The sequence below is a fragment of the Dendropsophus ebraccatus genome, chromosome 1, assembly GCF_027789765.1.
Source record: "Dendropsophus ebraccatus isolate aDenEbr1 chromosome 1, aDenEbr1.pat, whole genome shotgun sequence".
Taxonomy (NCBI): domain Eukaryota; kingdom Metazoa; phylum Chordata; class Amphibia; order Anura; family Hylidae; genus Dendropsophus; species Dendropsophus ebraccatus.
The window spans coordinates 121321098-121343174 of NC_091454.1; the positions used below are offsets into that span (position 1 = coordinate 121321098).

A 22077-nucleotide genomic window follows, 5' to 3' on the forward strand; every position below is an offset into this window, starting at 1 on the left:
CAAACTGTGAAACATATATAAACCAAACTTAAAATCTCTAGATGTGAACTGCTAAGTTTTTGGTTTATTCTTTCATTCTTCATTTATCTCCTTGCGGGAGATTTTACACTATTCGACAAAACTATAATGTGTAGAAATATTTAATTAGATTTGGGACCCAGAATCCATTGTGACTTCAAATATGGAACATGCATTCCACTTAATTCTACAGTCTAAAGATTTCTCCCTCTGACTTCTATTAATTGTTACATACAGTATGGATTTTTAAAATTGTAAGGTAACACATTGGTAAAGGTAGAGGGTTAAAGAGTCACTGTCGTATTTTTTTTTTTTTCTTTGCAGAAATCAATAGTCCAGGCGATTTTAAGAAACTTTGCAATTGGGTTTATTAGCCAAATCTGCCATTATCTGCATGTAAAAAGCCTTTTCCCAGGTCCCCCCCCCCACCCTCCTTCCTCTTTTCCATCCACTGCAAAAAATCAGAAAATTGTGACTTGTTGCATGAGTCGTACCCTGTCTGCTCTAGGGAAAGGGGAGGGGGGAGGAGGAAGGAGGGAGTTAGCCGGCAGCAGAAAGCAGATAACAGAGGATTACAGGCACAAGCTGGGTGACAGCTGTAATCTGAGCTCAGACAGGTCAGTGGTGACTGTCCCAGGAGATAATGGGTGAGGTATTTGTAGATTAACTCTTTGTTGTCCTGTTTTGGTCTTTTCTTTAGCTCTCTCCATAGGAGAACAATGAAGACAGGGGGGAGAGCTTCAAACTGCTTTTTCATGATAAAAATGCATTTTTTGGCTAATAAACCTAATTACAAAGTTTCTTAAAATCACCTGGACTATTGATTTCTGCAAAAAAAAAAAAAATCACGACTTATAGAATGGTCCAGATTCATCAAAGTGTGTTAACAGAAACTGGTCATATCAACCAATCACAGCTCAGTTTTTATTTTACCAGAGCTAAAAGCTCAGCTGTGATTGGTGGGAAGTTAACACCCTTTTATAAATCTGGGCCTACATGTCTCAACTATTTCTTTTTTTTTTTTTTTAAGATCTCTGCAAGTGGTCAGCAAACTAAAACAGAGTTTGGAGGCTAAATACCTTGAAACAAAAATTGATTCAGAAATATACAGTATTATAAAAATCTAGCTAATGACTATTTCATTATATGCATAACAAGTTTTTCAATAAAAAAACGTAAAATATGTAAATAATAGAGAAATAATTGTACTGTAATATAACAAATTCTGTTATAATTAACAGAAATTAGCCTATATAAAACATTACTTTAATCATATTCGCTATCATCTGACCCCAGTGACCCTAGAAGGTATGCCTGCATTTCTAAAAGCCTTCCAGGAGATTTACAGCACTTCTGTTCCAAGCCCATCTGCACAAGCTTCTCTTGGATATGCCTTGGAGCATTACACCATAAAGTGTGTTATTGAGCTGTCTGCTAAGCTTAAGGATGTATGGGTCAAGGAGACTTGCAAACATCTTCAGTTTGTATTTATGTCCAGCTGGCATACTTTGACGGAAATATAAGAATATAAATTCTTGTTTATTGTATGTATTACAGAATAAAAACCATTTTATTTTACACAGCTTGGCCTCTGAAGGTTGCATGCATTACAATATATTGCAAGCTACAAAATACCTTAAGTCCCCAATCACCTCTGTGTTCTAAATGCTCATCTAAAATAAATTCTGACAAAATTAACAATAAAATAATTATAATTTCTAAATAAAATTATTCCCAAGATATATAACTTATATCATATAACTAATATAATGCTATCACTATACACCAACAGGAATGTACTATTGTCCCTATACTGGGCTACTCCCTCTATTTTGAGACAACAGATCATCTTTTCCTCTCTCTGGCTCAGAGTTCTAACCCTTCTCCCAATTACACACACATCCTAAAAATGTAACTGTGAAAACCCGGTCTAACAACTAACGGCTGTAGATGGCAGTGATTATCTTCAAAGCGACTCTGCACCCACAATCTGCCCCCCCAACCACTTAAACACTGCATATGCGGCCTATTCCACGGAGCAATAATCGGCCCGATCCGGACAATTATCACTCCATGGAATAGAGAGAACTAAGGATGGTCCGAACAGAGTTCAGTTCGGGTTCGTACAAACCTGAACTCTCGGTAATGATTCCCGCTGTCTGCCCGCTCCGTGGAGAGGGTGGATACAGCGGGAGGACCACCTGGAAAACTGGGATAAAGCCATAGCCATAGGCTGTATCCCAGTTTTCCAGGCGGTCCTCCCGCTGTATCCACCCGCTCCACGGAGCGGGCAGACAGCGGGAATCTGATGCAGAGCGTTAGGGTTCATACAAACCCGAACTTCGGAAGATTCGGACCATCCCTAGAGAGAACGATCAGCCGATGATCGTGTCACAAACATTTCACAGACATCATACATTACCTGTCCAGGTACAGGTCTTCTCCTTCTCTCGATCCCGCGAGGCAGCATCAGCTTCGGAGCGGCCTGTCTGTGCTGACAAAGCGCTCAGCCAATCGCAAGCCAGGACGGCCGCGGCCAGAGATTGGCTGAGCGTTCTGTCAGTTCAGTCAGGCCGCTCCGAAGCTGCCGCGCGGGAACAGGAGAAGAAGACCTGCAGCCTGGACAGGTAAAGTATGAAACAGGTAACGATGTCCCTGCAGCCCTTGCTAACGATTGTCGGGCCGTTGAATAGTCCAGTAAACCAACGCCAATCTAGCAGATCGACGCTTGCTTACATCGTTGATCGGGCCCTGCTCGGCCCGTGGAATAGGACCCTATGTGTTGGATCGTTAAGGCACCTGTGCTGTGTTCAGACAAGTGATGAATAGGAGAAATCCTGCCTGAGGCATTCCTAATGGTAAGGGCGGGGAGGAGAGACGGAGACACAGAGCTAGCTTTGGGCACAGACACTCTAGGCCACGCCAATTTGACTAAGGGCTGCAAGTTTAAAAGTTGTTTTTTAAGACAATAACTGCACTACCTGCCGAACAGACTCCGGGACAGATCTTGGATCAAAAGCAGCTATCTGACGGTACAAGCGGTTTGGGGGCAGATTATGGGTACAGAGTCTCTTATTGTGCTGTATGTAATCACTGTGCAAAATCAGCTTACAGTAGGCAGTCAGGGTATAACAGATTAACTTTATTATCAGGTATTATAGATACAGGTATTATTAGATAATTAAGTAGAGAGGATATGTATGTGTATATCTAATATGTTTATTGTATAGCTTACAACAGATTGGTTATTTGTCTGAAATTCAGACAATTTAGTTTCCTGTAAAGAAGTTTGCTCATCAGTATTTACTGATATGGATGCAATACTGAAGTAATACTGGTGACATAGTAATGGTATTTTAGCCATAATACATTCATATTCATTGCTGCGATTTAGGAACCAGAGGCTATTCCTAAATTGGGATTAACTATAATGGAAAGCCTGTATTTTCTTACATCGGCCTACTCTTAAATATGTCAATGGGTTACAGTTCATTCAAATGCAGCAGATCATTTAAAAAAAATTTCATTGAAAAATACAGAAATCCATGCAAATGCTGCAAAAACAGATCTCATTAAAATACATAACAGTTAAAAATTTCTGCAACAAATCTGCCAAATGCATTAGGATCTAGTAACTATTGTATTCTAAGAACTGAAATATATAAATGGGGCAGATGTTCTGATACCGGATGCAAAAAATTAATTCTATTTCACACAAAATAAATAAGTCATCATATTGTCTCTAAATTAATTTAAAAGCACACATAACATCTTAGACCCCTTTAAAATACAGGTGTACACTGTAATTAATAGTGCATTATACACTCTTTATATTTGACAGATGACTAATGTTAGATGCTATAGTGTACATATTACATTTAGGTTTAAGAATCTTTTCATTTGTGATGCAAATTAAAAAGCCCTCCTGCCTATGCAACAGATCTATGGGGACCACTGGCGGTCATATTTGATAGACTATTCTCTAATGCTTTTTAGCAGCAGACATTAGATGCCAACTGTGAGGTTTTCCTATCTGTAGTTTAGCCTAATAACAGACAGAAAAATAATACATTGTAGAGAGGAAAATCAATGTTGTTTGCTCCATAGAAATTAGCCTGGCGCAGCGGCTCTGCTGCAGTTCCTAACACCTCTTCGGAGAGTATATGATTGATGTCTCACTAAGAAAGATTCTGGCACTAGTGCATTCACCTAAACGAATGCCAGCGACCACAGCTCTTAATGACATGCCAGCACGCTTTCATTCAATAATGATTAATAGTCCCGGACTTCAAATGTTACAAAAAAACACTGATTATAAAATAAAAGTAATCAGATACATGCAGAATAAGTAGACTGATTTCATTGCAACTGACTGTTCAAGGTAGAATCCTGTCACACGGCCAGGGCTAGCTTATTTCTTCTGGAGAGAAGCTCAGTGCTCACGCATATATATTAGCAGCAAAGCATCTGATTATATGGTTATACGGTCTAATATACCAAACGGGCAGCTGATCACAGATTTTACTACTTTACTATGGACAGGACTATTTAAAAAAATCCAGGTTATTACACCCTGAACAAAAGTGCTATAGAACTAAACAATGTAAAATACAGTATAGTTAAGCACAAACCTAAATTAAAGGGGAACTCCACATAAGGAAAATTTGTTTTTTTTTTATTAAAAGTACCTTAATAGTTATATAGATGTAATGTATTACTTCATCTGTGCGGTTCTGCCAAACTGGTAGCTGATAGAAATCCAGGAAGTACAGAAACACAATACAGAACAACCTCCCCCCCCCCAAACAAATGGATTTTTAATAGTTTCAAAACTGGGATAGATCGGTAAGTAATGCAATATGCTTCTGCATAAGTTTCATTTTTTTTAACCTCTGCGTGGAGTACCCCTTTAACTAGGTCCCTGTTCTTACTGCCACTGGAAATCTCTCACGGGATCCAGTGGAGTTTTTGTCAATTTTGACATTAAAGGGGTGGCGTCATAAAGCAAATAAGGTATGATCACATGTGTACCACATACATATATGTACAGAAGAACAATTGTGCTGTTTTTAGTGAAGTAGCTTATATTGCTGAACCCTTTATCTTCCTAATGCATCTAATTTCTTCCTGGTTTCCTCTCTGAACTGTGACCCTGCTGCTGCCATGCAATACAGTGCAGACACTTTCCCACAATCCCCCTTGCTTTCATGTGAAGTGAAAACCAACTGCCAGTACTAATCAGACAGATCATGTGACTGCAATTGAAACTGAGCATGAGTGACCCAAGTGAATGCATGGTGTGCCATTACAGGTTATGAAACAATGCAGGACATGGGGGACTAGTGAGTCTATATCTCTCAAATGATACATATTAGGAAATGCTTGTAAGCTCATTTAACATAATTTATCACTATAGACTTCGTTTTCTTCACGACAACACCCCTTTACACACGTACTCTAATTTTAGTATGTATTTATCTATGACATCGTTATTAATTATTATTTATCTAAGACATGTTTTATGAGGGAATCACTATCACTTTTTTAAGTCTTATTGGCCACTTTGTTGGGATTGATACCTCTGTACCCTTACTGTTTTATTAAAGGGTACTTAGAACCAACAAAGAGATGACTGCTTGCATTCAAATTAATATATATGAAATGTGTCAGCTGGACTCATTTCCATGGGCATTACATCCACTTCTTGGCTTCCATATATCTGCTCCAATATCCACCTTATATCTTGCACTTCAAGCACATTAACAAGTCTGACAAACTATACATTTCACTCTTCTCTGGAATGAAATCAATTGAAGCTGACAGAATTCCACAAGGTGTCTTTGTACAAGAAGTAGTTTGTTTTAAATTAAAAGTCGAAAAATCAATTGAAAGCATATAAGGGAGTCTCCAACCAAAGTCAATTGTAATAATCTGCAGCAGATTTGATGCTGTGTTCAGTTATTTAAATGAAATCTGCTGCAGAAAATCAGCTGCAGATCCTGTAGGTGTGAACGCACCATTAGGGTATATTCACACGAACGGGCTCGCAGCGAGATTCTCGCTGCGAGCCCGGCAGGTCCTGGCAGTTCACATACACTACATACTTGCTGCGGTCTAAACGACCGCAGCGAGTATGTAATTATACTGCCCTTAACCCCTTCTGCTCCCGGCCGGCTCCCCCGCTGTAAGCATACATTACCAGCCCTTGCTGCACGGGTCCGGCGTCCTGCTCTCCCGCCTGGCCAATCAGTGGCTGCGGCTGGGCAACACACTAATTGGCCGGACAGGAGAGCAGGACGCCGGACCCGTGCAGCAAGGACAGGTAATGTATGCTTACAGCGGGGGAGCCGGCCGGGAGCAGAAGGGGTTAAGGGCGGTATAATTACATACTCGCTGCGGTCGTTTAGACCGCAGCAAGTTTGTAGTGTATGGGAACTGCCAGGACCTGCCGGGCTCGCAGAGAGAATCTCGCTGCGAGCCCGTTCGTGTGAATATACCCTTAAAATATACATAACAGTTAAAGGAGTTGAACTGCCAACACAAAGTTTAAACTTACAGGCTTGGGCTTCCTGAATGTAAAAAAGAGCAGGGCTCTTTAGCCGTAATTTTTACATTTTAATGCCAGCCCAACACAAACCTAACCAAACATGCTGTGGGGCTATGCTGTGATATAGATTTATATTCTTCCGCTCCTTAAATTTTAATTTCTCTTTTAAATGGAGCAGACCTAATTTATAAAGGGGCACACGAACCATCTTGCTCTAGCAGATTAAAGGGGTTATCAAACATTAAAAATATTTTTACATATTGCTGCCCAGTTGATAAAAATAAACATGTCATGCTTAGCTCTCTGCACTCCACCCCGGTGTTCCCATGTGGTGTCACCGCTGACTGCAGCCATGCTACTTCTGAGACAAACTTGTCTTGGGAGTGACAGCCCACACAGCCAATCATTGGTGGAGAAAAGGCAGCCCTGCGGCCAGTAATTGGCTGACAAATTTGTCTTAGAAGTAGTGGAGTTGCAGTCAAGAAGACATTGAAGAGGCTTCATTGGGACACTGGGGAATCACAGAGAGGTAAGCATAACAGGGGTATTTCATCAAAGGGTGTAAAATTTAGACTGGTGCAAACCGCCCACAGCAACCAATCACAGCTCAGCTTTCATTTTACAAGAGCTGAGAGATTAGCTGTGATTGGTTGCTGTGGGCAGTTTGCACCAGTCTAAATTTTACACCCTTTGATAAATCTCCCCCAACATGTTTATTATGTTTACAAAGAGTGTAGCAATAGACAAAAACATTTAGATAAGGCAGGACAACCTCTTTAAGGCCTTATGCACACGTCAGGAAAATCTATCCAGATTTTGTGGTCAGGGAATCCAGATAGATTTCCTAACCCATGGGTATGGATATTAATAATCTGGAGCTCATACATTTAAATGAGGCCAGCGCTCCAAGGTACGAGTCACGTCATTTGTACAGTCACAGAGCAGGAAGGAAGAGAAGTAAGCTGGAGGAGGGCAAGGGAGTATGGCTTTTTGTTTTTTTTACTTCAGTTTTTACAAAAGTTTTTAAAAAAAATAAATATTTTTTTTATATGTTATTACTTATGGAAAGTTATACAATTTTCTAATGTACATTAATTATGGGAAATGCTCATATACTGCTATTTCCCTTAATTTAGTGTATCAGGAAGTGTTAGAATTCTCTCAGATCCAGTGACGTCACGACGAATTGTGTAATTTCTATGGAGTGTCCAGCAAGGGGCGCTCTCTATATAGAAGTCAATGAGTACCATTGACTTCTATATATAGTGCGCCCCTGCTGGACACTCCATAGGAATTACAGTGTATGGGAATGTAATGTTATGTACTGTACTTTTGTGACTTCATGAATATATTTATGGAATACTTTGGGGAGCAAGTGTCCTTGCTCCCCAAAGTATCCCATAAATGTATTCAATGAATACATTTGCACGGCACCTAGCAGGGAGGGAGAGAAGTGCCATCTACCTCCCCCCTCCCTCCCTGCTCGGTGCTGGGCACATATACAAAGTACTACTCCCCCATTATCTGCATATAATGGGGGAGTAGTACCTTTGCTATCCCTATCACATTGCCGCCGCAGCTCACACAGGGGCTGCCTCTTACTGCCGCTAACTCCCACCCGCCCGCGCCGCTCCTCACTATCTGGCCGCTGACGCCCGCCCGCGCCACTCTTTACACTGCTCCTCACACTATCTGGCCGGCCACTGACGCCCGCACGCCCCGCTCCTCACACTATCTGGCCGGCCGCCGCTCTCTGCTCCTACATGACGGCCGCATCAGCCCGCCCCCACCCCGTCCGGGAGCACTGCGCTTCCTGGTGTCCCCGGCCGGGGTGAGGGCGGGCTGACGCGGCCGTCATGCAGGAGCAGATAATGAGGGAGTAGTACTTTGTATATGTGCCCAGCACCGAGCAGGGAGGGAGGGGGGAGGTAGATGGCACTTCTCACCCTCCCTGCTCGGTGCCCTGCAAATGTATTCATTGAATACATTTATGGAATACTTTGGGAAGCAAGGACACTTGCTCCCCAAAGTATTCCATAAATATATTTATGAAGTCACAAAAGTACAGTACATAACATTACATTCACACACACTGTAATTCCTATGGAGTGTCCAGCAGGGGCGCACTATATATAGAAGTCAATGGTACTCATTGACTTCTATATAGAGAGCGCCCCCTGCTGGACACTCCATAGGAATTACACCATTCGTCGTGACGTCACTGGATCTGAGAGAATTCTAACACTTCCTGATACACTAAATTAAGGGAAATTGCAGTATATGAGCATTTCCCATAATTAATGTACATTAGAAAATTGTATAACTTTCCATAAGTAATAACATATAAAAAAATAATTTTGGCCGGACTTCTCCTTTAAGGAAATAGTGACGTTTCCTGAGGCCTCCTAAAAGTCTTCCTGATCAGTATTTCCTGACTTTAAAACGACTACTGAACTGTACAGAAGGCCTTAAATGTACCTTAGGAAAAGACCCGATTGGTGTGAAATTTCTTCTGTCGCCAGAAGTTTAGGTATCCATGGATACTCCCAAGGTGACCTAGCGTGGTCATATCTATCCATATTCCATGGGTCTCCTTCAAAATCAGCTTATTGCTGCACAAGATCTTAATAATTAAATATTTTTTTTTCTACGTCTTTGTGGCAGTGTGAACAGGTTACCATATATCCTAGAGTTAAAACTATTTTAAGGTGAAATAATTTCACTTGTGCGGCAGTGGATCAGCAGCTGATTATCTTTGGTTAAGGAATTAAAACTCTTGGCAAACCACTGGTGGAAGTTACCATTAGCTATGGACTACTACATACTACACTAGATTTGAAATTAAACCATTTTAAATAAGACTTCCTGAAATTGGTTCACATCTTGCAAAAATAAATAATTTATTGTCTTGAAATTGTTTAGGCTGTGTTCACACATGGCATTTTTTATGCAATTTCCTGATATTTTCCTGTGAATTGTGTAATTGCGGTAAAATAGTGCAACAGAAACACTATGGGGTAGATATATCAAAGGGTGTAAAATTTAGACTGGTGCAAACTGCCCACAGCAACCAATCACAGCTCAGCTTCCAGCTCTGGTGAAAGGAAAGAGGAGCCGTGATTGGTTGCTGAAGGCAGTTTGCACCAGTCTAAGTTTTACACCCTTTGATAAATCTCCCCTTATGTGTGAAAACAGCCTAAAGGTAGCTTCACACGTACCGGATTCGCAGCGGATCCGTTGCAAACCCTGGTACTGTGATCTTCAATAGGATTACAATAAAAATTCAGCTGCGAATATGTAACACCTTCCCCTTTAACCCTCCACTGCCCGCAGCATACGTTACCTGCTTGGTGCCGCTGCTGCATCTGACGCTCCCGGCTTCCGTAAGTCCCGCTTAGCCAATCATTACACGGCCCCACATGTAACCCCATTGAAGATCACAGTACCAGGAGAGGATTTCGCTGCAAATACGGAGCGTGAAATCGGCTGCGAACCCAGTATGTGTGAAGCTACCCTAAATGAAATAATACAGCAAAGCAAAAATAGCCTCCAGAGCACATGCATTTAATGCTGGTTAATTTGCTCCACTAATGATCCAATTAGAGAACCACATTAAAAATGAAATATTTTGTATATATTTGTTGTTTTTCATGTAGTTTTAAGGGTAGCTTCACACACACCGTATCGCCATGAATTTTTTGCTGCGATACGCAGCAGATACACAGCAGATTTTATGTAAATAACTGAACACAGCATCAAATCTGCACCGTCAAATCTGCTGCAGATCTGCTGCGCATCGGTCGTGTGTGTTAGCACCCTAAAGGTACATTATATCGCATATAATGTATTATAATGGTTACAGACATATATGGCTTCTTGTGCTACTGCAGGCTATTTTTAGGGCAGAAATAATTATACTTACGCCTACTTTCATAGATTGCTCTTGATTTCTCATAGAGTTCATAAGGGTCAGGTTTTCTTGGATCAAAGGCATCTGTAGAATCAGGAAATGAACTTCTATGTAGCGTTGGTGGGTAGGGGAGATTTGGTGGTATTGATGGCGCTGCTGATAAACTAGTTTGGGGGCTTCCTTGATTTTCCCACCGTTCCATCATCTGCAATACAATAATTTCCCTTAAATAGTTTTCCTAATTTTAAAGGCCCTATTACACGGGGTCAGTTATCTTCCCATTCAGGTAGATATCTCCTAGTGTAATAAAGACAACGATCAGCCAAGGAGCCGATCATCGGCTGTTCGCCTTCTTTTAGTATGTTGAAAATCATCGTCTGACGACTGCACAATGCTCCGTGTACTAGGAGTTGCACGGTCGGCTGCCGATATAGTATATAGTAAATAATAAAATAAAGTATATAGTAAATAATAAAAATAAAGTATATAGTAAATAATAAAAAATATATACTTACCTGCCCACGCTCCCTGGTGTCCTCCTGCCTCCTCCCAGCTTACCAGAGCCACCGCTGAAGCTTCTACACGTTTCTGAAGTGACAGGCCAATCAGCTTATCACCGGCCACGGTGATGTCCCGTCTCGGTCAATGATTGGCTAAGCCACCTGTCATTTCAGGGACGGGTATAGAAACTTCATAGGTGGCTCCAGTGAGCTGCGAAGGGGCAGTCGGACACCGGGGAGAATGGGCAGGTAAGTATATATGTTTATTATTTACTTTATAAAGCATGGGCTGCATGGACATTGTTAACGCTGTCCATGCAGACCTTTCTGCATGATAGTCAAGCTGTGTAATAAGGCCCTGTATGCTTATTTGGCAAATGGGTCTGTGTGAGGCCAGTTTCACACATAATGGAATCGCAGCAGATTTCACTCTGCGAGTTTGCAGCAAAGTCCACTGCAATTCCTGAGGCTGTCAGTTTCAATATATTTACATACTCACTGCATAATTTTCATCCTGTTGCGATTATGTAAACCCTGTCTCCCTTAACCCACGGAGGCCCGGTGCATACTTTACCAGTTCGAGTTTCAGCTTGCTTCTAGGGCTCCCGGCATCCTGATGTCCCGCTCAGTTAACTAGTGTGCTGTCCCGCTGCAGTCACTGATTGGCTGAGCTTGACATCAGGGAGCCAGGAGACCTAGAAGCAAGCCGGAGCACGGACCGTAAAGTATGCACCGGTCGGCCGCAGGTTAAGAGGGGCGGCATTTAGATAGTCGCAGCAGGATGAAAATTCTGCGGTGAGTATTGAAACTGAGTGTTGGGAATTGCAGCGAATTTCCTTTCAATCTCGAAATTTGCTGAGATTTAGTTGTGTGTTAAACTGGCCTAATACAGCCTTTACAAATATTTTTATTATTTTAAACAATCACACAGTAATTCTAACATATAGAATAACAAAACCAATATTGATAAAAAAAAATACTCACAGGCTTGGAACTTTTCCATGGGGAAAAAAACCCTGAAAAAAATGAAAGAGGGACACTATTAGGTCTAGGGATTATTTTGAATATGTCTTTTATTTCCAGCTATTGTATATACAATTTTAGTAATGTTTTGTAGTGACATAGATATTTGCCACATTATGTTTAAAGCAAATGTACCACTTCGAATTGTAAAAAAACTTTTTTTTATACTACCTGGTTGGCATAAGCACATAAATTCTGGTGGTGCGGTACATTTTTTAAATCGCCACCTGCTTTTTGCCATCTGTGGCAGTTTCATGATCTGCAATTCAGCCCATTCTATGCACTGTAGGTGCTCTTTCCAGTGGAGACATCAAAGGGAAGGGGAATATAGGAGCACTGCCCCCTGCATAGAGTGGGTTAAATTGCAGATTGAGAAACTGATGCAGATGGCGGGAACTGGGCAGCGGTTTTAAAAAATGGACCACGCTACTGGTTTGTACATGGTAGCACTAACCAGGTAGTATAACAGAATTTTTTACTAAGCAAAGTGATACATTTGCTTTAATATAAAAGGCACTTTTTTTTGTTTTTTTTTTATTTTTTTAAGGCTATCTGTCACTTTGCACGGCCTCATCTCCAAAATGTTTTTCATGAAGTGACCCAGCTCATGCTAGGGAATTAGATGAACATGCATGGAACTTGCCAGGTGCGGGATGTTTCCTTTGCAACCTGACCCACTGCTGTATTGGTGGTGGTGGGGGGGGGAACAAGGCATAGTAACAGGTGTCCTTTAACATCTGTCTTCAGCAGTTAAAAAATTGTGCCCTATAGACAGTAGCTTCACTAAAGCACTTCTAGGACCTTTCACAAAGTGATGTTTAGCAGTTCTTTTGGACCTAGGGGGAGACAATCAGAGGCAATTTAAATTGTCTTGAAAGGAATCTGTCAGCTGTAATTTATGTTCCAAACTGATGACTTTGTTAGACAGCTGTTAGGTCAAGAAGACACAATGCACCTTTTATATATATGTCTGTGCTTCCAGGATGTAGACAAATTATTTTATTCTCTGGTAAAAGAAGTTGAAGAGTCTTTTCCAAGCTCCTAAATAACAGAATGCTGGACAATGTCTCCTCCCTTCCCCACTCCCTGTTTGACTGACATCTGGAAGCTGAGTCCTAAGCAACTTTAGTTATCGGAGGGGAGGGATTACAGCTTGGTGCACTTCAGGAGCCAGGGAAAGCCTCTTTGACCCTTCTTACTATATAAGAAGATTTTTCTACGTTCTGGAATCACAAACAGATATATGAAAGGTACTAGGCTTCTCGCTGATCTAACAGCTATCTAACAGTATAAGAAGTTTTGAATGTGAATTGCAGCTGACAGATTCCCTTTAATGACAGAAAAAAGGAAAGTCCAGTTCAGAGGATAAGAACCAAGCAGCCCCCAATCAGTTTTTAAAGTCTACATGCGGAGTTGATCTTCCCCTCTTCATTGTGGGGGGCGTAGTTAGTACTTGGTGGTACCAGGGCCGGTGTCAGCAGCTAGTGAAGCCAGGCAAATGTTGGGCCCCCCGCTCCTGGAGGAACCCTCTTGGCAGCTAGGTGCTGAACCAAGCCCTTTAATTCTAGGTGCTCATAACAATTGTAGTTGAACGTGGCTGTCTGATTGACAGAGTGAGGAGCCATAGGCTCCGCCTTGTCAATCACTCTTGTGGCTTTATGCATGTGGTCACAAGAGGCCACTCTCTTCCTCAGGGCTCTAGTGCTTGAGTGATGCCATTTGAGCACTGCTTGCAGACCATGGGGGAAGAGGAGTTGCAGGTGGACAGCACGGGAGCAAGGTCAATATTGGGGGGGTCTTACTATTAATTGCCTACATGGACGGCTTACTACATGGATGGGATTTATCTACGGGGCATTGCCCACATGGGGGATTACCTATAAAGGGGGTATCTACAGGGGCTGACTATCAACAATGTGAATTTTGGAGAGGGTCATACCAGGCTCCTCTCATGTACCCGCACATGTCAGCAAAGCACCCAGCAAGGTAGAATGAAGGCCGTGATCCTAAATAAGCACGTGTGGGTGACATCACTGCCTCCCACCTTGCACTCAGCTCCCTCGCAATTTTTGAGAGGGTCACACCATCAACTCACCCACAATTTTTGAGAGGGTCACAGCAGACTCTCAACCACAACTTTCAACAGGGTCACCACCAGGCTCTCTCCTACTATTAAAAGGAAGATCACAACAGACTTTTGCCCACAATTTTCAACAGAGTCACCACAAGGTTCTCACAAAATGTTTACAGCATGTGTATGAGGCCCTCCTTTATGTGGAATGAAGGGTGTGCAGGAAGAGCTTTTACTTTGTACAGGAAAGAGTGTTTTCTAACCTTTTTTTTTTCAAATTGGATTTTCTATTGCCGATATTTCTATTACTTTCTGAGGCTTTAAGGCGCACGAGACACCCTTTTCTCTGCCATATAGAAGGCACCTGAAAAAATGCTAGAGAGTCTCCCATTTACTTTTATGTAGTTTGATACTCAAAATGAGCACTGCTGCAATGAAAAAGACTCAACTCGAGAAACAAGCATTTTAGTACTCACTCATCACTAATGCCACACAATCACATGGCTTACCTGTCTGCCCTAGTATTAAAACCACCAAAACGCCAACAGTTTTGGAGGTCTTAGTGTACTACCTGGTTGAGGAGTTGCTTAGAACCACAATGGCCGGAATAAATTGCTTTCCCTCAGCTCTGCATCACTGCCCTCCTGCACTGCTTGCTCCCATTCCCCAGCACTCTGCCAGCTCCTTACCTACAGCTATCTATTTTACTGCAGACTACTGCACAGTGAGGTTATAGCACCTGCTGCATTTATTCCCTGTCTACTCTTTTTGTGGCCTCATTCATCACAAGGCAGAATGCTTTAAACATGCCTTATTCTCCCTAAATTCCTCAACAAAGCTATATGTGTATATGAAAGGTGGTGGTGTAGACTGTAAAGGGTAGAGATGGTAACATCACTCAGGAGACAAGTTACAGCCAAGCCTCCTGTGCCATCAAAAGAGGATGTGTGTTCCAGGAGAGAGAAACTAGGATGCTGGAGACAATACAGCTCCCCAGCTTAAGATTGTGCAGTTTCTCTGGTTTCAACCTCCTGAATTGTGAAAATGCACTCTAGTACAGCAGTGGCATAGCTACCATGAAGGCAGGGAAGGCGACTGCTATGGGGTCCCTGCAGGAAGGGGTCCAGAGAGGAAGAGGGACCCGCCACTGCACTGTTCAGCCCCCTCACTGTAGTGCCAGGTGAGCGGGCTGAACATCAAAAGGGGAGGAACAGAGGAGCAGGATCTGCCAGGTCCTGCAAGCACAGAAGGAGAGGGATGAAGGACCCTATGATCACATGACCCAAAGGTCCTGAATACTTCTATGTGAAGATCAGCCCGGACTACAGGAGGAGGGAGCCTGGGAGCTGTAAGTGCTGTGTATGTGTGTCAGTGAGTGTACATATGTATCTATGGGTATATATGTATATATGTTAGTATGTGTATGCATCTGTGGAGATATGTGTATATATAGAGTCTGTAACATACCTCCCAACTTTTGCTGAGAGGAAAGAGGGACAGTCACGGCAATGTGCCATGCCCCTATGGCCACGCCCTCCCCATAACCACGCCCCCATAGCCACACCCTCATATCCACGTCACCTATTACCATTATACTACTATACAAGATGCTGGGAAAGCTGGGTGACCTCCATTATACTGACTACCATACAAGATGCTGGGAAAGCTGGGTGACCGCCATTATACTGACTACTATACAAGATGCTGGGAAAGCTGGGTGACCTTCATTATACTACTATACAAGATGCTGGGAACGCTGGGTGACCTCCATTATACTGACTACTATACAAGATGGTAGGAAAGCTTGGTGACCTCATTATACAAGATGGTAGGAAAGCCGAGTGACCTTCATTATACTACTATACAAGATGCTGGGAAAGCTGGGTGAACTCCATTATACTGCCTACCATACAAGATGCTGAGAAAGCTGGGTGACCGCCATTATACTGGCTACTATACAAGATGCTGGGAAAGCTGGGTGACCTCCATTATACTGACTATGAGATACTGGGAAAGCTGGGTGACCTGCATTATACTGACTATGAGATACTGGGAAAGCTGGGTGACCTCCATTATACTGACTATGAGATACTGGGAAAGCTGGGTGACCTCCATTATACTGACTATGAGATACTGGGAAAGCTGGGTGACCTCCATTATACTGACTATGAGATACTGGGAAAGCTGGGTGACCTCCATTATACTCACTTCAATAGATGATGCTGGAAAGCTGGGTGACCTCCATTATACTCACTTCAATAGATGATGCTGGAAAGCTGGGTGACCCCCATTATACTCACTTCAATAGATGATGCTGGAAAGCTGGGTGACCCCCATTATACTCACTTCAATGGATGATGCTGGAAAGCTGGGTGATCTAACAGTCCGTGATAAGAGTTACTATACCTCCCGCGGGTGACATCGGGGGCGGGGCTTACCAACAGGGGGCGGGGCTTGCCGGAAGACACCGGGGGCGGGGCTTGCCGGAAGACACCGGGACCGGCCGTAAGTGTGCCCCCAGCCCTGGACCATTCCTCCCCCACCCTACACACCCATTACCTCCATCTGTAGTGTGGCCCGTGCTCCCTGGCCTCCAGCAGCTCTGCCCGGGGAGACACTTGTCGGCCAGATACCTGTGCAGCCTCAGTGCTTCCTCAGCTTCCCCACAGATAGAGCCTGCAGCAACAGCACGAGTACTGCGGTGACCGGGTCACACAGGAAGCAGCTACAGCCCGGGCACCGCAGTACACTGTCTCCTCCATCCACATCACACCAGCCCCCGCACTGCAACAGGGTACACAGGGTGACAGTTACAGCTCCTTCACTCTGCCGCTCCCCACCAGATCCCACAGAATCCGGCGGGTCCGGCTGGGGAGAGGTGCGCGGCAGCGGGACACATCGGGGCTGTACCGGGACGGCGGGACATGACCCCAAAATCGGGACCGTCCCGCCAGATCCGGGGCAGTTGGGAGGTATGGTCTGTAACACTGGTGTATATGTGTGTGTATGTCACTAGTGTCTGTAACACTGGTGTATATGTGTGTGTTTGTGTATGTCAGTAGTGTCTCAAGTGATTGACAGGTTTGCTCCCAAAGATGTTCTGCAGCAGCTTCTATTAATGCTGGTCTGTAATAAAAGAACCCACCACTAATATCTGCTGCATTTTCTTTTATTTCTGGTTGAGTATTTCTTATTACACTGAGATGATTTCCCTGTGTACAGTCTACTCATGGTGTGTACATCAGCACTAGTATAATCACATTACAGCGTATATACACTCACCGGCAACTTTATTAGGTACACCTGTCCAACTGCACGTTACCACTTAATTTCTAATCAGCCAATCACATGGCGGCAACTCAGTGCATTTAGGCATGTAGACATGGTCAAGACAATCTCCTGCAGTTCAAACCGAGCATCAGTATGGGGAAGAAAAGTGATTTGAGTGCCTTTGAACGTGGCATGGTTGTTGGTGCCAGAAGGGCTGGTCTGAGTATTTTAGAAACTGCTGATCTACTGGGATTTTCACGCACAACCATCTCTAGGGTTTACAGAGAATGGTCCGAAAAAGAAAAAACATCCAGTGAGCGGCAGTTCTGTGGGCGGAAATGCCTTGTTGATGCCAGAGGTCAGAGGAGAATGGGCAGACTGGTTTGAGCTGATAGAAAGGCAACAGTGACTCAAATAGCCAACCGTTACAACCAAGGTAGGCAGAAGAGCATCTCTGAACGCACAGTACGCCGAACTTTGAGGCAGATGGGCTACAGCAGCAGAAGACCACCCGTTACTAGCATGGTGTACCTGATAAAGTGGCCGGTGAGTGTATGTGTGTATGTCAGTGGCGTATCTGTATGTATGTTAATGGTGCCTCTGTTTGTAAATATGTGCGTCATTGTCTGTGTTTGGCATTGGGGGGGGGTAGCGTAGAGGATTCATGGGGCCCTGTACAGTTTTTTGCTATGGGGCCCCATGAATCCTAGCTAAGCCCCTGTAGTACAGCCAGTACAATGTGTGGCAACACTATGGGGGAGATTTATCAAACATGGTGTGAAGTGAAACTGGCTCTGTTGCCCCTAGCAACCCATCAGATTCCACCTTTCTGTGAGGAATGAAAAGTGGGATCTGATTGGTTGTTAGGGGCAACTGAGCCAGTTTCACTTTACACCATGTTTGATAAATCCCCCCCCTATATGCGTAAGCTATCCTAGGGTATAGAAAATTATATTTAAATAAAACTAATACCCCTTTACATTTCTGTCGCTCTGTTTTTAGCAGTAAACACATTTTATTATGGTTACAATGCTGATACTATACTTTCTGATTCCTACCACTTTCAGTATAAAACAAACAATTGAGACATAGAAATTGAGTTCTGCTACCTGAGATTTCTGGGTCATAGTAACACTCAACCTCTTCGCCCCTGCTATTGAACTGCTGACAGGAATGGAGGCAATAAATATTGGGTAACCCTTAAAGTGCTTATACTGGCTGTTCTTGTTTCATGCTAAGGTCGCATGCTGTTTTGGTGGACCCATAACATCTATCTTTGCCATGAAGTTCACTTTATTTTTTTATGTAAAATGATACCTAAGATACTGCATTTATGTCTAAGGACTGAAATTGCTGCTTATTACCTGTCCCTGACTTTCCCTCTCATTTACCATGTCAAGGTTAGTGGGGAAGAACTAATAAAAAGATGCAGTGAGTGTGGCATTTAGATGTATAGTAGCTTTCTCAAAAGTATAATATTTCTGCCAGATTTGATAAATGGTAGGGTGGTGCAGAACATTTTCTTGCTTTGTGCTTCTGGAAAGCAAAGATAACTCAATAAAGCAAAGAAAAGTAAATATATAGAAACAAAACACAGGCTAACTGCAGTAATGGTTTAGATCAATGCAAAACATTTAGAAAGTTAGCATTGTTTAAACAGTAACCTCACAGCTTCCCGTTAAGTGGTTGGCCACTTTTTATCCAGTTGGGTACGAGGCATTCTAAACATTATTAGAAGTCACTTACTGATAAACAGCACTGTCTTATATGTCACTTTGCCGCCATTACACCTGCATTCTATGTTTGTAAGAACTGTACTGTGCTCCTTAAGCAGGAAGCAGAGTGACATCTACCACTTGCCACAAACTCCACCATAGGGCACTATTTTATGGATGGGCAAGGATACCTAGATGAGGGATCAGAGCTGTCAGTATACATAACTGTAGAAATATGTAGAAGACGGCACTTCCATGGCAGTGGTGCTCGAGGTGAGAAAAATGTTCAGATATTAGAAAGAGCCCAGCACTCACCAAGTAGATTATGCTTCTTTATTGTAGTGTAGCAAACATATGGTGCACGGACGCATAAAGAAGCATAATCTACTTGGTGAGTGCTGGGCTCTTCCTAGTATACATAACTGGGCTGCAATGACAGCACAGTATATCAGTATGTGACTTTTTATAATGTTTAATGTTTTGCCCCAACTTGCTATAAGATGGTCAACTCCCTCAGGTTTAGTAACGGATTGTCACCAGTCATATCAGTGATTTCCCCTTTAAATTTAGCATATAATGGTGCCTTTACACAGAGAGATTTATTTGACAGATTTTGGAATCCAAAGCCAGGAACAGACTATAAACAGGGAGCAGGTCATGAAGGAAAGACTGAGATTTTTCCTCTTTTCAAATCCATTCCTGGCTTTGGCTTCTTTAATCTGTCAGATAATTCTCTCTGTGTAAACGCACTATAAGGCTCTTATATCAATCTGTTATATGACTATGTAAATAAGGTTAGGGATGCCAGATGATCACAATGAAAAAGCTTAATGACCATGAAACCAGAACTTCCCTTTACCAGTAATATTAAAAGATAGATATTATAGGAAGTTGTGATCTTTGTTAATAATGAAGGCACCAGAAAGTAATTTCAAGGGACAGTGACTTTTTTAGATATTGTACGTGAAATCAACTTTGGTATTTATTTTAATGCAATTCTGTGACATGTTTACTCTGTCTTCAATTATCTAAAATTACATATTGTAACTAAAATGGAAGAAAAAAATCACAATCCTTCATGTCCCTTTACTGTCCATTACTGAGCTAAGTGGACTTTTCTGTGTTTTTTGCTGAAGACATATGTTGTGTGCTTTGACCAATCATCTGCCATCCCTGCTTCTCCACACCACTCCCCTAATTAAGCAGGAATAATGTATACTGTACAGGAAACATGCCAGACAATGAGGAAGGGGTTAACCCTATGGGGATGTGGATTCCACATCCCCAGAGGCAAAAAAAATGCAGTCAAAAGAGAGTTTTCACGAGAGTGTACAGAGAGGGTAAAGTGACTACAGCATGCCGAAAAAGATATGGATGATGCCACTTTCCCAGAGATAGACAGATAGAACAAACCTATAAATATTCACTGCTGATTAATAAAAAAAAGTTATAATAATGATGATTACACTTTTACGATAAGAATTTCAGAAACTATTCTGATTGATAGCGGACATCTGGAAAGGGGCAAGTACTTTTTCTCAGAACTGCATGCAGTCTGCAAAAGGATAAAGCAAAACCTGCCCCAATAGATAAGTTTTCTAGCAAGACCTAATTAGAAGGGAATGGATGGGACTTACTGAATCATCATCCTGAATCATCAAATCTCATTAAACATACCCTGAAGAACTATATGCATTTAAATAGAAATTCATCAGCACAAGGTTTTGGGCTCATGATTTCTCAGGAACCATATTCATTTCTCTAGGGGGCAATACAGTAAGAGACTTAATATGCACATTTAAATAGCAAAGCCTGACACTTGATTTGACAAGATCTTATAATACCATATGCCAAATATACCCTCCCTGAATCTCTCTATACTGCACGGGAATAAAGCTCTCTAGTAGAGCTTGGCTGGGATAATTGTCCTTTGGTGGAGAATTAAGATGTGACCTCAGATCTTGACTTGTTGAACTTGTTTCTTAGCCCCAGAAATGTGAAAAAATTCTCCATGAAACTAGGTCACAAAATGTCTAGTCTTAATTCTGCAATTCTATCTGCAACTGTACTTAGTAAGCAGCAACCTAGAGTTATATATATATATATATATATATATATATATATATATATATATGTATTAGTATAGCTTGGAAACATGCTGTATGGATGGTTGTGGATAGAGTACAAACATATACAGATTTTAGGGATCCAAGAAAGGCAAGGGAAACACACAGATATAGCCAATTAGAAGAGAACACTCCCGACACCACCACCGTAGATCTGCAGATAGTGCTATATTATTACCAGCCGACAGCAATGTTAGAAAGGACGTTAGCAAAGGTGTTGCTCAACAATAAAGTCACAAGATTCCAATAAAGCATATGAAGAATCGTGGCACTCACCAACTTAGCATGACATAAAAAACTTTATTTCATATTATCTCCAGCTAGGTCTTAGACGCTGACCAGTGTCTAGGCTACGGCCGTATCATGCGCATGTGCAGCGCGCTTCTTCCAGGCCCTCAGAGCCTGGAAGAAGCGCGCTGCGCATGTGCGTGTAACGGCCGTAGCCTAGTCAGTTCCATTCCTGATTTTGGTAAAAAATTTACTGACTAAAAGACTGACGGAAATACTGTGTGAGATCATAGCCTATAGGACATGTTGTCATAAAATAAATAAAAATAATAATAAAAACAAATCCACTAAAAGAAAATTTAAGTCTTTTGTCTCTGTTTACAAAGATGTCAGGAGCAGACTGAGCTATTCAACCATGGAATACTGATGGTGTGGAACGTTAAAAAAAACACAACCTAAGTATTTCCAGAAGACCATGTTGTTCAAAGTTCATATATTTATGCAAAGAATTTAAGTAAAAGTTGGGAGAGTTTGCCTAGTTGGCTCAGTTCATTTAGGTGTCCTTTTTATGACGCTAATAAATCTCCTTCTTTTTATGGTTTTTATAATTAGGAGGATCGAAGAATGTCCTGGATTTTAAAGACAAGCCAAAAAGTAATGTCCTTTGCT

At 42.2% G+C, this 22077-nt stretch overlaps 1 protein-coding gene across 6 annotated transcripts in view; it reads right to left on the bottom strand.

Annotated features, from left to right (window-relative positions):
* MAGI2 (membrane associated guanylate kinase, WW and PDZ domain containing 2) overlaps positions 1-22077 on the bottom strand; it is a 673341-nt gene that overhangs the window by 80718 nt on the left and 570546 nt on the right. For 5 of the 6 annotated variants that reach the window (XM_069978196.1, XM_069978169.1, XM_069978212.1 and 2 more), the window contains 2 exons: positions 11960-11991; positions 10488-10680 (listed from right to left, as the gene is read on the bottom strand). In XM_069978196.1, the coding sequence (XP_069834297.1) occupies positions 10488-10680; positions 11960-11991 (225 nt within the window). The remainder of the gene's footprint in view (positions 1-10487; positions 10681-11959; positions 11992-22077) is intronic. The other variant, XM_069978177.1, reaches the window with a different exon arrangement.